Source organism: Ovis canadensis, chromosome 5, assembly GCF_042477335.2.
Source record: "Ovis canadensis isolate MfBH-ARS-UI-01 breed Bighorn chromosome 5, ARS-UI_OviCan_v2, whole genome shotgun sequence".
Taxonomy (NCBI): Eukaryota; Metazoa; Chordata; class Mammalia; order Artiodactyla; family Bovidae; genus Ovis; species Ovis canadensis.
Window position 1 is genome coordinate 25798817 of NC_091249.1, and position 15362 is coordinate 25814178.

At 54.4% G+C, this 15362-nt stretch overlaps 1 protein-coding gene across 1 annotated transcript in view; it reads right to left on the reverse strand.

Moving 5' to 3' along the window:
- The window catches only part of MAST1 (microtubule associated serine/threonine kinase 1), a 24520-nt gene extending 16183 nt beyond the window's left edge, over positions 1-8337 (reverse strand). Inside the window, exons 1-7 of the mRNA XM_069590303.1 lie at positions 8231-8337; positions 6946-7034; positions 6400-6475; positions 4152-4230; positions 1930-2090; positions 1735-1810; positions 1353-1562 (exon numbers count right to left, since the gene is read on the reverse strand). Coding sequence (XP_069446404.1) covers positions 1353-1562; positions 1735-1810; positions 1930-2090; positions 4152-4230; positions 6400-6475; positions 6946-7034; positions 8231-8337 — 798 coding nt within the window. The remainder of the gene's footprint in view (positions 1-1352; positions 1563-1734; positions 1811-1929; positions 2091-4151; positions 4231-6399; positions 6476-6945; positions 7035-8230) is intronic.
- Positions 8338-15362: the final 7025 nt, after the last annotated feature.

Sequence of the window (15362 nt, forward strand, 5' to 3'; positions counted from 1 at the left end):
AAGCCATACTGGAAACTGAATCAAAAGAAAAAATGTAGGGACATCCCCAGTGGGCCCAGGTTCAATCCCTGATTGGGGAACTAAGATCTCTCAAGCTGTGTGGTACAGCCAGAAAAAAAAAAAAAAGGAAAAAGTGGGACAATCTTTATGTGTTTTTATGTTTTTCAAATGATTAATGGTTTTAATAAAAATACTATTGATTAGCTGGTTTCCATTAAAACCAGGAAAGTAAAATTATAGAAAATTTTGGTTTAATTATAAAATATTTAAACTTAACATTAAGTTTTAACATATTTTCTTTTCAATTTATTCAATCATTAATGTTCTAAAGGGGGGAAAAAATCACCTGCTTCATCCTACTCTCAGTAGGATGTCACCCAAGAAGGCAGCATTTGAGTAAAGAGCTGACAGAGGTGAGCAAAGTTAAATTCCTGCTTCCTGGGGGTGGGGTAGGGATAAATAGGGAGACTGGTACTGATGTGCTTTCTGTATACTAAGTCACTTCAGTCGTGTCCAGCTCTCTGCAACCCTGTGAACTGTAGCCCACCAGGATCCTCTGTCCATGGGAATCTCCAACCAAGAATGTTGGAATGGGTTGGCATGCCCTTCTTCATGGGATCCTCCCAACCCAGGGATAGAACTCAAGTCTCTTATGTCTGTTGCATCGGCAAGCAGGTTCTTTACCACTAGCGCCACTGGGGAAACACCATATATAAAAGAGATAACTAATAAGAACCTACTGTAGAGCACAGGGAACTCTACTCAATACTCTGTAATGACCTATATGGGAAAAGAATCTAAGAGTGTGTATATGTATATGCATAACGCATTCAACTTGCTGTACACCTGAAACTAACGCAACATTGTAAATCAACTAGACTCCAATAAAAATTAATTAAAACAGTGGGGGAAAAAATGAAAGAAACTTTGGCCGAGCCACGCTGCCTGTGAAATCTTAATTCCCCGACCAGGGATCGAACCTGTGTCCCCTGCATTGGAAGCGGAGTGTTAACCACTGGACCGCCAGAGAAGTTTCAAGAAACTTAAATTATCAATAGTACTGTCAATATCACCATGTGATATTGTGAAAATCGTGGTATAACAATACAGTCATTTTGATAAAGGCAAAAGGTGCATTTTGTGGGAAAAAAAAAAATTCCTACTTCCTCCATCAGATCTAGAGTCGGGATTCAGTCTTTCTCCTCCACGCTTCAGTCCTCGGCTCCACACCATCCACTTGGCACATGCTAGGCGCCCCGTGAATGGATGTGGCGTGAAGGAAAGGATAGGGACATTGGGCCAGATTTGGGGGTTCGGAGCCCGACGTGGGGTTGGCCCCTCGGGGTACTCACGTCCTGTAGCAGCTTCTCCAGGTTTTCCTGCAGTTCGTAGAAGTAGACGGTGGTAATGAGGCCGTCGCGGGACTTGGTCAGGCAGTCTCGAGCCAGCTCGATGATCTGGTGGTGGATGAAGCTGAGAACGCCGTCGGCCAGCGGCAACACGCTGTCAGGTTCGTAGGCGCGGGCGAAGTCGCGCAGCTTCTCTTCCATCTGCGCGGTGGCCTGGGGGAGGGAGGGAGGCAAGGCGGGGATGCCCGCGGGGGCTCGGCCCGGAGGTTGTTTCTGCCAAGAGCCTGCACGCCGCGGCGCCGGCCACCAGGGGGCGCGCGGAGCTAAGGTGAGCGAGGGCTCCGGCCGCCCCGCTTCCCTGCGGCCGCCCCCGGCCCCGCCTCACCTTCGGGAACCTCTCCTTGTAGACATGGTTCATCATCACGATTTCGTTGTCGTAGGAGGAGGGGGATCGCCCGGGACTGCGGAGAAAGAAGCCCATTGCGTCCAGCCCCTTCCCTCCCAAACTGCAGACGAGCGTCTCGCAGGGCACCAGCCTCCAGACCCACCAGGTTGTTCATGGAGGGGGAGGCAGACCCACCTGAGACTCCGCGAGCGAGGCCGCACGGCAGGAGAGCGGCGGCCGCCATCCTCGTCTGTGATGCTCTCGGTGCTGCCGAAATGTTTGGAGAGGAAATGGAGCTCGTCCACGGTGGGCTGGTAGGGCAGCTGGTGCAGACGCTCCTGGGAGGAGCAGGAAGACTGGGGGGAGGGGCAGGGCCGGGGTCAGGTCACCACGGTCCCCCCACACGGTCCCCCCACAGCTCGGGACCCTGGCCTGGGACTCCCGCGGCTGGCGGGCCACTGAGCAAGGCCAGAATCTGGACCTGGCTTATGATCCTTGGATCCCAAGGCTCAGCCTGGGATTCCTGGCGACAGACAGGGGAGCAGGGACACAGGCATGAGTGTGGCCCGAGAGAGCCTGTGAAAACCCAAGTCAAGTCACATACGCCTCCTCTGTTCAGAACTCTCCATGGCTCCCACCTTACCCCTGGTGAATGCCTAAGCCCTCTCCACAGCCCACAAGGTCTTGCAAGATCTAACCCTGTCTGCCACCACCTCCTCCCACTCTCGCCACCCCGCCCCCCACCCCACACACACACAGCCAACCTGCTCTGCTCCCGCTGCGCAGGCCTCCTTGACGGTCTTTGAACAAGCAAGGCACAGTCCTGCTTCCAGGCCTTTGCACTGACTGTTCCTTCTGTCTCTCCCACGTCTACTATGGATCACTCCTCCAAGTCTTCGCTTTAAAGTCACATTTTAGGCATCCTCCTCTTACCACACCCATCATTCTCTCTCGTTTCCCCACCTCCCTTCTTGCTGACTTCTTGTCTCCTGACTTACTACTGTATATCTTATGACTTATTTGCTATTACTTTCGGCTCCTCCAGAGCAGGAACTTGGTTCTGCTTAGTCCCTGGTCCGGGCATGGCATGCAGTTGGGGCAATCACAGACCCAGACATCAGTGGAGAAACACAAGGACAGACACCTGATTCTGCTGGCAGAATCATATATTTCCACATGACATCACTCACTTTCCTGCTTAAAACTCCCCATCCCATCATTACCTATTAAAATAATCTTCTCAGCGCATGACATAATCTATGACATGCATGCCTATGTGCTAGGTCACTTCAGTCGTGTCTGACTCTTTGTGACCCTATGGACTGTAGCCACCTGGCTCCTCTGTCTTTGGGATTCTCCAGGCAAGAATACTGGAGTGGGTTGCTGTGCCCTCCTCCAGGGGATCTTCCTGTCCCAGGGATGAATTGCATCTCCAACACTGCAGGCAGATTCTTTATTGCCAAGCCTCCGGGGAAGCCCAATATTTGACATTCAGAATCATAATTTCAAATATTAATAGTTCAGACTAAAAAAACTTTCTCTGGCTTCCCACCACATTTAGAATAAAATCCACCTTGCCACCCAGGCTAAGAAGCCACAGCATGAATGTTGCTGCTTGTGTCACCTCCAACCTAAAGCTCCATTCACACAGGCTATTTTCAACTTCCCCAGTGTGTGAAGTTCTCTGTTGCTGCTAAGAGTTTGCACATGCTGTTCCCCCTTCCTGGAACACTCTTCCCTCCCTTCTTCCATCTGCCAAACCCCTGCTGATACCTTGTCTTGGCTTCAATGCCACCTCTTCCAGGAAACCTTCCTTGACCCTCCCTCCAGCGTAGTCAGGTGCCTCCCCTCTGCTGTCCTCACCTTGCCTTATGCTACCCTCATCACAGCTCTGCCCACTCCAGCATCCCAAGTTGTGAATGCCATCTTACATATCTGACTCCTCCCATGAGGGCTCTGTGAATCTTTGGGCCCTGGTCCAGCTTGTAGAGCCCCACCTGCCACATGAAAGTCATGTGAGAAATGTCTGCTGAGCATCATATCAATGTATAGACAAGCGAACCAGAGAGACAGGTCTGAAAGGAGGCAGATGGAGAGAGAGACTTTGCGTATTGCGGTGGATGAGCAAATGGTTCCAGGTGAAGGATGTGGCCTGGCCCTAGACAGCTGCGGACACTTGGCCAAGTGGCTTAACACGTGAGCCTTAATGTCATTTATCTGTAAACTGAGTCCACAGTGAGTAGGATCCCCGAAAAGATACATTGAAGGTGGAGAACAGGACCTTGGAAGAGAGTTGGAACATGAAGAGATGGACAGGTGACACCTTTGGAAAACTAGAGAAACCCAAAGCTCTTACTAAAGCCAGTCCAGTAGGCCCTCTGCAGCTCCCACCCACCGGCCCCGCCTGCCACACTCACCGAGACAGTGGAGCTGGGTGTGTTGGTGCCATAGCCAGACGAAGGGAGTGAAGCCAGAGACCAACGGCGTCCGTCCGCCCTGGAAACCAGCCAACTTGCTCAGAGGCTGCCAGGCCCCATCAGTCCCCCCACGCCTCAAGGTGTGAGAGAAGCCTCTGACCACGGCCAGGGTTGGGAGGATACATCTATGCTCTGAGATCCCTGAAGGCCCTCAGGGTTAAGGAGGTAAAGAGGAAATCTACCAGCCAGGCACCCGGGACCTGGAGCAAAGATCAGTCTCCTCTGCTCCTTCCCATGACCCTCATCCTCAAGCCAAACAAGCCCCCAAAGTAAAAAGTCCACTCAAGAAAATCATCCCAGAGGGACCCCAAAAGATGACCCCTAGAGGATTCCCTCTGAGAAAATTCTCAGAGGAAGATCATTTGAGTCTTTTCAGAGAAGAAAGTTCCCTTCCTCATAAGCACGTGCGCACTGACATGGGACCCCATAGACACGATCAGTTTTGTGGCCACTTCCAATCCTGTACTAGTACGGTTGAGTTCACACACTGAAAGTCACACACGTTCACACCACATGATTCTTCAGCATAGATACTCACAGGCGTTCACTAGCTTGTGTATGTGTGTGTGTGTGTGTGTGTGCGCACTAAGTCACTTCAGTCATGTCCAACTCTTTGCAGCCCCATGGGCTGTAGCCCGCCAGGCTCCTCTGTCCATGGGATTCTCTGGGCAAGAATACTGGAGTGGGTTGCCATTCTCTTCTCCAGGGGATCTTCCCGACCCAGGGATTGAATCTGGGTCTCCTGCACTGCAGGCAGATCTTTTACCATCTGAGCCACCAGGGCAGCCCCTCGCTGTCCCGTTTGTGGACCCAAATATCCCACGTTTCCAGGCAAACACACAATCACACGTGCAAAATGTGACATATACTCACAAAGACACAAACAGAAAGACCTGGTACTCACACTTTGACATATGCAGACACACTCCCCCACACACTCTAGCCTGTCACATTAACATGACACACATTGAAGACACCCTCACGCACTCAGTCACACCTTCAAATTCTCCCAGAGCTACACACTCATTCACACTCCCACACAAATTACACATTCACATGGAGTCACGCATGGAGGTACATGTCTCCTCAGCTATTCACACACACATTTACAACCCTACCAGTACACAGTCACACACGTTCACTCTCACACCCATGGATCCATGTGCAGGTGTGGGCTGCCTCATGTATTCATGACCTCACAAACACACACACATCCACATCAGCACACAGATCGCACCTTCACAGGGACACACACTCCCATGCACTGGACTCCTCTCCTCAGGCAGTGTCCTGGCTCAGCTCACCCTCCATGAAGGTGACTACATCCGGTCCAATATTGGAACCCTTTTCTGACTCCCCATTGCCCTCAGCTGAATTCCATGGTCGACGGGAAACCCCCACCCTCCCAAAGGAGCCACCCTTTGTCCCCACAGTCTCCTGTGGCTCCCCCCCACCACAACTGTCACCAGCCTTTGCAGTGATCTGTGTTGCCTGCCCAAACTCAACTCTGAGGGTACAGAAGGGATGCGGTTCACCCCATACCCCAGTTCCCAGAACACAATAGCTGTTCAGACGTTTGTAGAATGAATAAATTTCGATGAAAAAAAGATCTGCAAAACACCCTGGTGAATCCTAAACGTTTCCCCCTCAAAAATCAAAGATTCTCTCTTCCTCTCCCGATTTTGCCAAAGCGCCTCAGAAAATTCATCTCAGGGACACTCCAGAAACCCACAGGACCTACGGGGGGAAATCTGAGATTCCTCCTCTTGGGTCTTCGGGGGCAATCCCCTAGGCGCCCTCCCCCACATCATGGACCTAGTCTTTCGATGGGTAGCAAGCAGTCTGAGCTTGCGCACTTCATCCCTGCTACCCTGTCCTGTTACTATGGGAACGCCTGGCCTGGAGAGCCAGGCTTGGGAGACTGAGACCCCGGGACCATAGCGCAAGCGCTTTCGCTCCGCGGCAATAGAAGCCCCACCCCTTCCCCATTCCGACCAGGCGACTGGCCCCGCCTTCTTGTGGTCCCGCCCCTAATACTGGGCGCCTGTTCCCGCCAGGACTTTGGGGGCACTCTGCCGGTCCCTCAGGCTCTGACTCAGAGGCAGTGATGAGGGGAACAGATGGTGGCCCAGACGGTGGCTGGGGAGGGTATGGCCAGGGTTCTGGGGCCCTGGGGAGAGGGACTCACCTTCGGGAAGAGGCAAAGGAGAAATGGGCTGGGGTGTTGGGGGAGAAGTTGCGGGGGCTGTCCAGGGGGCTGCTACCTGTAGCAGAAAGAGGGGGATCTTCAGGCCTGGCGTGGGAGGCAACCCCATCAGACCTCCTGATCCTCAAAGCGGGTTCCAAACAGCAGCTTGTCTCCTCCCTAGTCTAATCTCAGCCGTGATGAGTGGGCCACTTCCCTTAGCTGTGGCCCCTCCCCCCAAAATGTTTCGGCTGCCAAGTCAGCCCAGCCCCTCCCCGGGTCGATCCCGCCTTTTTCTGGGGAGCCCCGCCCCTTAAGGATGGCTCCTCCTTTCTGCCCCATCCCCTTTCCAAACAAGCTCCTCCTGGGCCTCCGCACACAAACGCCCGTCCCTTTGCGGAACCGCCGAGCCCACACAGGATGGCCCCGCCCCTTGTCCAGTCCAGGTCCTGTGTCCAGACTCTGGGCCACCCTTCCTGTGGGTGGACACACTCCTCTCCTATGGCCCCGCCTCCGCTAGTCTGGCCGCAAACCCATCACCTGTCTTACCCAGGTGTCCTGGCAGAGGGGAGTGGGGTCGCGGCAGCGTGGGCGAAGTGCTGGTCAGGATGAGGCTTTTCCGGTTACTGGTGCGGCAGCTGCGGGGAAGGCGAGGCAGGGAGCCGGACCCGGCCGTAGCCCAGTGAATTTGAGGGTTCGACCCATCACCTTCCCATCTCAGATCCCTCCCACCTGTCTCCCAACCGAGTGGGTGCTCGAATGTGCCCCCAAAGGACTGCTCAGAGGAGGAGGCAGTGGGGGACTGTGTATGGGAGAGGATGCACATGTGATGTGTTGTTGGTGCAAGCCTCCTGGTGTGGACGGATCACGTGTGACCATGTATGGGGTGACAGTCATGCCCACGCGATGCCAATGGAGATTCTCGTGTCTCCGTGTCTTTGGGTCTTTGCGTGACATGTGCTGTGTGGATCCAGGCGTGGCACCGGCTGTGTGAGTTCAGCCCTGGAACCACTCGAGTGTGACATCATGTGTGACAGTCCTTGAGTTTATCTTGTGTGACGTGACCTGTGGCTTTGTGTGTCTGTCTGGCAGTCTGTCTAGCCACTTGTCCGTGACTAGATGTGCCGCTGCGGGCTGTAAGTGTGCCTCATGCATGATTTCTGCTGCGTCTATACTTCTGTGTAGAGGTCTGAGTCTGTATGAGACACTGTCCTTGTGTCCGAGCGTGATACTCACCATGTGTGGCCACGTATGGCATCTATATGTGTGCGATACATTATATACCTCTATATGTGTGTGAGGTTAACATCCTGCGACACTGGGCACGTCTGAGCATGCCACCGTGTGTGACACAGATGAAAATGTGTGAAAACCTGTGGCACTGTGTGTGTCTCCGACTCTCTGGGTCATTCTGGCATCTGTGCGGCACAGCATGTGACATGCTTAGGTGATATTGTATATTGTGACATTGCACAGATGTCATTGCCACATATGTGTCTCTGTGCATCTCAGAGGGCACAGTGATGTGTGTGTGTATCACCACACAAGTGACGTCTTCCTGGGTGTACGCTGCACTGTGCCTGCAGATGTACTTGACTGCGTGATTTTGGGAGTGTCCCTGTGTGTCTGTGCATGCCTCTGACCTATGGCCGCTGTATGGCTGGGAACTGGCGGCGACTCCCGGGTGTATCTGGGACACTAGGGCTGTTGTGTGTGTATGTGTGTGTGACATCATGTCCTGCGTGAAGCTGTGTGTCACTATTTTTCATATGAGGCTGTGTTCTTTGGGAGGGGCGGTTGGGCTATAATAAAAGCCCCCCCTTTCATTCTGCACCTCAGGATCCCAGCTTCCAAAGAGGGACCCTTCAGCCCCTCCACTCCCTTCACCCCCCGCCCAGAGCAGTGACTGAGCATATTTGCGGCGGCCAGAGCACGCGGCATGGCGGTGGGGGGAGGCCAGGCTAGGGCTATTGTTCTGAGGGTGCTAAGCCCCCCACCCTCCCCTTCTTCCCCTACTTTCGCCCTCCGGCTGCGGGAGCCCGCAGCACCAGCAGACAAAGGCGCGGCAATCCCCCACCAGGCGCAGCCCCCTCCCCCTGCGGCGGTCCTTTCTAGCGTGCAGTTCCCCCCCCCCCCCAGTCTCGGCCCACACTGCCCCCCATTTAGCCTCAACCCCGGCAGGAAGGCTCAGCGCGGGCACCTCTGGCGCAGCTGGACCGGGTGCAGCATCCCCGGCCCCGCCCTGCAGCAGCAGCAGGAGGGCGGCTTTGGGGGAAGGGCCGGGTCAGGGTCTGAGGGATCGGGGGTCTACCTCTTGGTCCGGCGGAACATACTGCCGCCAGGGAAGGAGGGCATCGAAAAATTGGAAAGCGCGATCCAGAGAGAGTCAGACATGACCCGGCGGCGGCGACATGGTGGCAGGTGCGGCAGCGGCAGCGGCGGCGCGGGGAGCGAGCGCGCGGGGCGGAGGCTGGAGCCGCAGCGGGCAGGGGAGGGCGGGGGAGGGGAAAGGCCTGCTGCCGCTGCCCGCCAGGAGGGGGCGCTGCTGGGCACCAGCGCGCCTGGCCCCGCCCGCGCGCGCGCCTGGCACCCCAACCCGAGCTGGAGAAAGGGCCATCAGCCCCGCGCATCTCTCCCCCAGGGCTCACCTGCTGCTTTTCCGGGGCAGGGGCAAATCTTTCTGGAAGGCAAAGGAGCAAAAGGATAGAGGTCAGCGAGGACCGACAGCCACTGCCCAAAAGCCCTGTCAGCCCCTTGGAGGGATAGAATTCGGGTGGGACAGGTCCTTCATCAACATCGTCACCAGCACCTCGGCCTTGGGTTGAGGGATGGGGTCCTGGGCAAAAAGTGCCAGGGTGACTCCTCTCCTGACCCCGAGAGACCAGCGCAGGAGCCTCATATAGGACTCCTGAGTTGGCGTCTCAATATGTGTTTGTGCAAATGAAACAGGAGTCGTTATCTGAAAAACATTTCTTGAGCACCTACTGTATGGCAGACCTTGCAGCTAGGCACTGGGGACACAGCAGTACATGAGCCAAATGAAAATTTCTGCCCTTTGGGGACCAGTATTTAAAGGAGAGAAGCAGACAACATTAATGTAGAAGTGAATGAAATAATTTTAGACAGAAATAAATGTTATGAATAAAATTAAGCAAGGTGGAATTTCCCTGGTGTTCCAGTGGCTAAGACTCCACCCTCCCAATGCAGGGGGCCCAGGTTTCATCCCTGGCCAGAGAGAGCTAGATCCCATGTTCCACAACTAAGACCCGGTGCAGCCAAATAAAATAATTTTTATTTTATTTTTTTAGTTAAGCAAGGTGATGTGATGGGAAATGGCTAGGAGGGGAACATGAGGGCCAGAGGGCTGCTCTGTAGAGGTGACTTTTAAATTGGTTGCTGAAAAAATAAGTCAGTCATGGGAGGATCTGTGGAGAGAGCATTCCAAGTAGAGGCAGTTGCAAAGCCCTCGAGGCAGGAATAAACTTGGCATGCTCAAGCAGGAAAGGTTGAATGACTGGATGAGTGAATGACCCCTCCGCATCTCAGTAGCTCTACCCCACGCTCAACCAGATTCACAGAGTTGGGGTTGGGGTCATTAGCAGGGCTCAAAACTGAGATCTGACATGGAATCAGGGGGCTTCCCTGGTGGTCAGGTGGTTAAGGCTCCAGGCTTCCACTGCAGGAGATGCGGGTTTAATCCCTGGTCGGGGAACTAAGATCCCACATGCCATGTGGTGGACAAAAAAAAAAAGGGAGGGGGAAATCAGGTGATGGCTGGGTAGTCTTTTTCAGTAATGGCAGTGATAAACATGATAACCATGGGTAGGTTTTAGCTCTGTCCACATTAGAAGACATTTGCATTCTGTTTGTCAAGCACACAGGAAGCCACCACTGGGACCAGAAATTAGAGATCTGGACCCTTTTCCGAGAGCACTGAAGAACAGAAGGGAGAAGCAACATCGTCTTCCAGCCAGTTCTGTGTCCACAGGCTATGGTGAATAGAAGGGACTGGGTAGGGCTGCAAGTAGAAAGATTCAGATGAGGGTTTCAAAACCTCTTTAGTGGGGACTCCAGCCAGGGATCTGCCTGGTGGCACAGACAGTAAAGAATCTGCCCACAGTGTGGGAGACCTGCTTTTGATCCCTGGGTCAGGAAGATACCCTGGAGAAGGGCACAGCAACCCACTCCAGTATTCCTGCCTGGAGAATCCCATGGACAGAGGAGTCTGGCGGGCTACAGTCCATAGGTCTCAAGGAGTCGAACGCAACTGAAGCCCACTAACCAGGGAGAATTGAGGAATGTTCTAGGATCTTTCTAGGATCTCTGATAGCGGAAAGTCCTGAGTTCGAATCCCAGCTTTACCACTTAAAACCTTGGCAAATGACCTTCCAATAGTTCATACCTTCTAGAGGATTCTGCAGATGATGCAGGTGCCTAGCACCTTAGTATGCTGCCTAGCACACATAGTAATTGCTCAGTAAATATTAGATCATAGGAACATTGTGGATGTATATGCTGTATGGCAGAAGATGAGCCAGAGGGACCTCGCAGTCCCAAGTACAGAGGACAGATGGATAGTTGGGGTCAAAGGGCGCACTGTCCAGATTGGTAGCTCTGCCATCCCGAGCCAGGGATGACCAAAATTCTGTACCAGATTTTCCTTCTGTCTTTGCAGAATTAGCTTGAATGAGCCGCCCCTTGGACCAGCCTTGCCAGGCAACTGCAATGGCCCAGTCAAAACCAAGATCTGGATTTTCTGGCCATGGAGTCCGGTACTCAAAACTCAGAGACACTGTGGCCTATGAGGCTGAGCCCCAGGGCTCTAGGTGCTCTAAGTGCTACCTAGAAAAGTTTTCGACTCTAGCCCCATCTGCTAAGCATCCCTAAACATTTTAGTGTCGAGGAAAGGGAAAAGGTGGAGAGGCAGAGGATTTGGGCCTTGGTGTCAGTGTAAACAGAGGCCGCTTCCATCGCCAGTTACAGAACTGCTCTGCCCAGCGGATTCTGCATCTCCTTGGGACTAAAGAAAGGAGGGCCCTGCGGAAAGGGCATTTGAGCTTAGATTGCTGTACGATCCGAATTCACACGCGGGAAACTTGGGCGCTCCACAGTTGTGGGACAGCTCCTAAGGGGTTGCACCAATGTGTGAGAGTGTAGTCAGGCTGCACAGTGGTTAACCGTGCCAGAAGGGAAGCGGTTTGGGCAGGATCTCGGCGGAGTACCTCGGCCAAGACAAGCTTTGGGAAGGATAGTTGGGTGAATGGGAGGATCCCGGGATAGGGGCGTGGTCTTGCGGGGAGAACGAAATCCCGCGTGGCACTGAGCCAATGGGAGTCGGCGCCGACCCAGGGGGCGGAACACCCTAGGAAGGCTCCTCCCCTTTCCCCCTTTATTCCAGGACCCGACGGCACGGACCGTATCTGGCTGCCTCAGTACTTGTTCGGTCTTCGCGGCATCTCCCTTCCTTTTATTAGAACCCATTCTCCTAACCCAACCCAGGGATAAGAAGGGAATCAGAGGAAGACCTGAAGAGTCCATCTGGGCTGTGGTTAAAACTCAGGACTGGTTCCAGCATCATCCAGACGCCTGAGAAGTCCTTGCCCTCTGAAATGGCCCCTTCCAAAAGTGGAAGAGGGCCCTGGGTGAGGGTTTGAATTATCTCCTCATCCCAAACTCCAGGCTAGGGATGCAGCCTGAGACTGGGCTCATTCTAGGCTTTACATAAACTCTTCCAGATTACCTAGCTCGGGGCTGTGCGTCAAGGAGACTCAGAAGAACCAGATGCCAGGCAGGCCTTAGGGTGAAGTTTTGATCAATTTTCACTCTGGAGTTAGTTTGGAGGCAACACCAAACCCCCATATTAACCCTTAAAAGTGCATGCTGCGGACCAAATAGAACCCTTCTCAACTTCAGAATCCCCACCCATCTAGGAGGTGGGAGTTCCCCACACTCCACAGCAAGCCTCAGTATCCCACTCCGTGCAGTGGACCCACATTTCCTGCGCCTGCGCAGCCTGGAGACCAACATCTAAGGCTGCAAGGAGCTAAAAATCGCTCCCGCCCACCCACAAGCTGGGCTGGACTTGAGGATCGCGGAGTGGGGGCGGGGGTAGGGTAGTGTTGTAGTGAAGAGGGGTGGAATCAAGGGTGAGGAGGAAGACTGTCTAGATCCCTGTCCAATTAGGGCAGTAGGAAGAATCTCTGTGGCCAAGCAGGTGCGTGCAGGTCGTAGGGGGTCCCCATGACTCAGAAAGGGACTCCTAGGGTAATGAGGGGCGAGGCTGCAACACAAACATGTTTACCACTGCTGCGGCGCCTGCAGCCCCGGGGGGCGCGAGCCCTGGGGCAATAACTTTGCCCTGCACCCCCTCACCCCGAGCCTGGCCGAGCACCAGGGCGAAGATCTCAGTCCCAGCCCCCTATCTCCTCTGAAGGGTCGGGCGCCCCTGGGCTACTCTCGAGGGGGAGCGCTAGGATGCAGGCCCCTCCGTCAGATCCCTGGGTCCCCGGGCAGAGCCTGAGGGGCGGGGTCCCCAGCGCGGCGGGACGCGCGGCCACCTCGTTCCCCCCGGGTAGCTTCCCGAGGCCGTGGGAGGGGGTGCCTGGGCCCACCCCGGCGTCAAGTTCTCCCGCCTCCTGCCGGGCTCCGCCCCGGGGCGCCGACCCCTTCCCATCCACCCGGGGCCGCCGCATACCTGCAGCCTCCGGCGACGAATCAGGCCGGAATCGTCCATGGCGGCGGCGGCAGCGGCTTCGGCCCCCGGGAGGGAGGTGGGAGGCGGCGGTAGCGGCGGGAGGCGGGAGGCGGGAGGGAGTGAGAAGCCGCGGGGATCGCGGCGGCGGCGGCTGGGGCGGGGGGGTGGGGGGACCGGAGGGAGGTGGCGGGGGCGGAGCAAAGTGGGGCGGACCCGGCACCGTCACTGCGTCTGGGCGCCCGAGCCCGGCCTTGGCCGAGGCTGCCAGCGCAGGGGGAAAGGGGGTAAGCGTGGGGGAGGAGCCTCCAGATGCCCCCAGTGAAGTCAAGCTACCGTGAGACCCCCGTAAGGAAAGACGTGCCAGGGGAGAGACATGCTCGTGGGTAGGCTCCCAACGCAAGAAACACCCCAAGGGAGACAAGCTCACTAAGATACATTCCCTATGCAGACAACTCCCTCCCCGCAGTGATCCCCTCAGAGAGACACATTCCCACGGGGAGGTAGTCCCCGCAGGGAGGTCCTCTCCAATCAGGAACTCCTTTCACCCTGAGAATCATTTCTGAAACAGATGGTCTCTGAGAGGTGACACTTCCTTTCAAAAGCCCACCCTTCAAAGAAGAGACATTTCCGTAGAGAAGGATCCGCGCCAGGATATTTCACTTGGGGAGCCTGGTGAGGGTACCCTCAATGAAAGACCCCATAAAAGCCATAGTCTCTATGAGAAATTGCCCCTATCCACGAGACTTCATATCCCAAGGAGTCTCTTAGAGTGTATCTGCAGTGTATGAGACCTGTCCTCATAGGAGATGCCCCCTCAGGAAAACACTTACAGGCATATACGAACCCCCTTCCCAAGCAGAGACTCCTCGGGGAACCCTGCCGCCCCCTCCCCCAGCGATCCCCTCCCTCATCGTCGGGATTAAGAAGCCAGGCTAGGCTGGGCTGTATTTATAGGAACGATTAGCTGGTAGTTGGGAAGGGGGGCAGCGGGAGCGATTTTCACCACTCCCCCGCAGTGTTCCTACTGCTGAGGCCAAGCCAACAATGCTTCCCAGAGTTGGAGTGGAAGCCCCCACCCCCAACGTTGACATTGGAGGGCACGGCGGGGTGGCGGCTTCCCAAGGGTCTCAGCCCATAACCTTCTCGAAGGCCCTGGAGGGCGCGGTCACTGGGCCGGAGCGACCTCTGACAGTCAAAGGGAGCCACTTCGAAGTCTACTTCTTGGTGTTCCCCAGGCGCTTTTCTACTCATCTCTGCGCCTTTGCCTGAGTTGTCTTGATCTGTTTCTCTCTGTCTCTGTCGGCATGTTTGTGCTGCCATCTCGCCGAGTCTGTTCCTCGCACTCCTCTGTCCAAGGTCGGGACATTTCTTTTGCCCCGGATTCAGCCTGCAGCCTAGGGAACTCTCCGTGGTGCTGATCTGGAGCACTCCTGTCCGTCGTGCTGAAATATGAGCGCAGGGTTGGGGGCGAAGGTCAGGGGAAAGGAAGGGTTATCGGGAGGCACAGCTTAGAAGATGGACAGATATGACCCACGAACACCCTGGACTACCCCAAGATGGAGCGGGTGAGGGCTAAGTCCACTGGATACTGGTTGCTGAAGCCAACAGCGTGTACCCATGCAGCGGCCAGGAGACAGTGCCTCTTGATTCATTTATTCAACAGGTATTGAGCACCTACTGTGTGCAAAGAAGTGGTTTGGATTTTGGGAGTACATCTGTAAAAGAGACAGACAAAAACTCTGCACTAGTCTGAGACGAAAGGGAGAGAGATTGTGGTAGTGGTCATTGCTCACAAAAACACATGCACACTCTACGAGCACAGGCAAACACACACACACACACACTGCAAACTTACACATGAACATAAACATGCCAACGCATGTTCAACAAACAGACTCACATACACATACACCCATTCTGGAAACACTCCACAAAACATACATTCTACAAACACACACACATACAAACATATATGGAGCAAACACAGAAACACATATACAGACAAACTGACGTTCTGCAAACATACAACCAAACACGTACTTAGAAAACACAGACATACACACACTCAGCAATGCAGACACACACAACACATACAAACACAAACATAGGCAGGTATATACACAACCATAATCCAAACCAAGGGAAGCTCAGCTGCACACTAAATACAGTATGCAAAATACAGACACATTATCCTCCCAGTACAAAACATGGACACGCATACACGTACTCATGAACTCACTGGAAGGTTGTTTTTCTTTCTTTCTTTTAGTTT